At 57.4% G+C, this 390-nt stretch overlaps 1 protein-coding gene across 1 annotated transcript in view; it reads left to right on the plus strand.

Moving 5' to 3' along the window:
* Positions 1-6: 6 nt before the first annotated feature.
* Positions 7-390, plus strand: part of LOC107307829 (dual specificity tyrosine-phosphorylation-regulated kinase 1B-like) — an 8,123-nt gene continuing 7,739 nt past the window's right edge. Inside the window, exon 1 of the mRNA XM_015851335.2 lies at positions 7-274. Coding sequence (XP_015706821.1) covers positions 8-274 — 267 coding nt within the window. The 5' untranslated portion in view covers position 7. The remainder of the gene's footprint in view (positions 275-390) is intronic.

Consider the following 390-nt stretch of genomic DNA (forward strand, 5'->3'; position numbering starts at 1 on the left):
CCACTTCATGTTCCGCAACCACCTGTGCCTGGCCTTCGAGCTGCTCTCCTACAACCTCTACGACCTCCTCCGTAACACCAACTTCCGCGGCGTCTCCCTCAACCTCACGCGTAAGTTCGCCCAGCAGCTTTGCGCCGCGTTGCTTTTCTTGGCCACCCCGGAGCTCAGCATCATCCACTGCGACCTCAAACCCGAGAACATCCTCCTGTGTAACCCCAAACGTTCCGCCATCAAGATCGTCGACTTCGGAAGCTCCTGTCAGCTGGGGCAGAGGGTGAGAGATACGGACACGGACCCTTCCCCATCCTAACCATGCCCCTATTTCATACTACAACCACTTCCAGACCCTGCCCCTATTTCACCCCACACCCCATTTCCATCCAGACCATG

Source organism: Coturnix japonica, unplaced genomic scaffold, assembly GCF_001577835.2.
Source record: "Coturnix japonica isolate 7356 unplaced genomic scaffold, Coturnix japonica 2.1 chrUnrandom1009, whole genome shotgun sequence".
Lineage (NCBI taxonomy): Eukaryota > Metazoa > Chordata > Aves > Galliformes > Phasianidae > Coturnix > Coturnix japonica.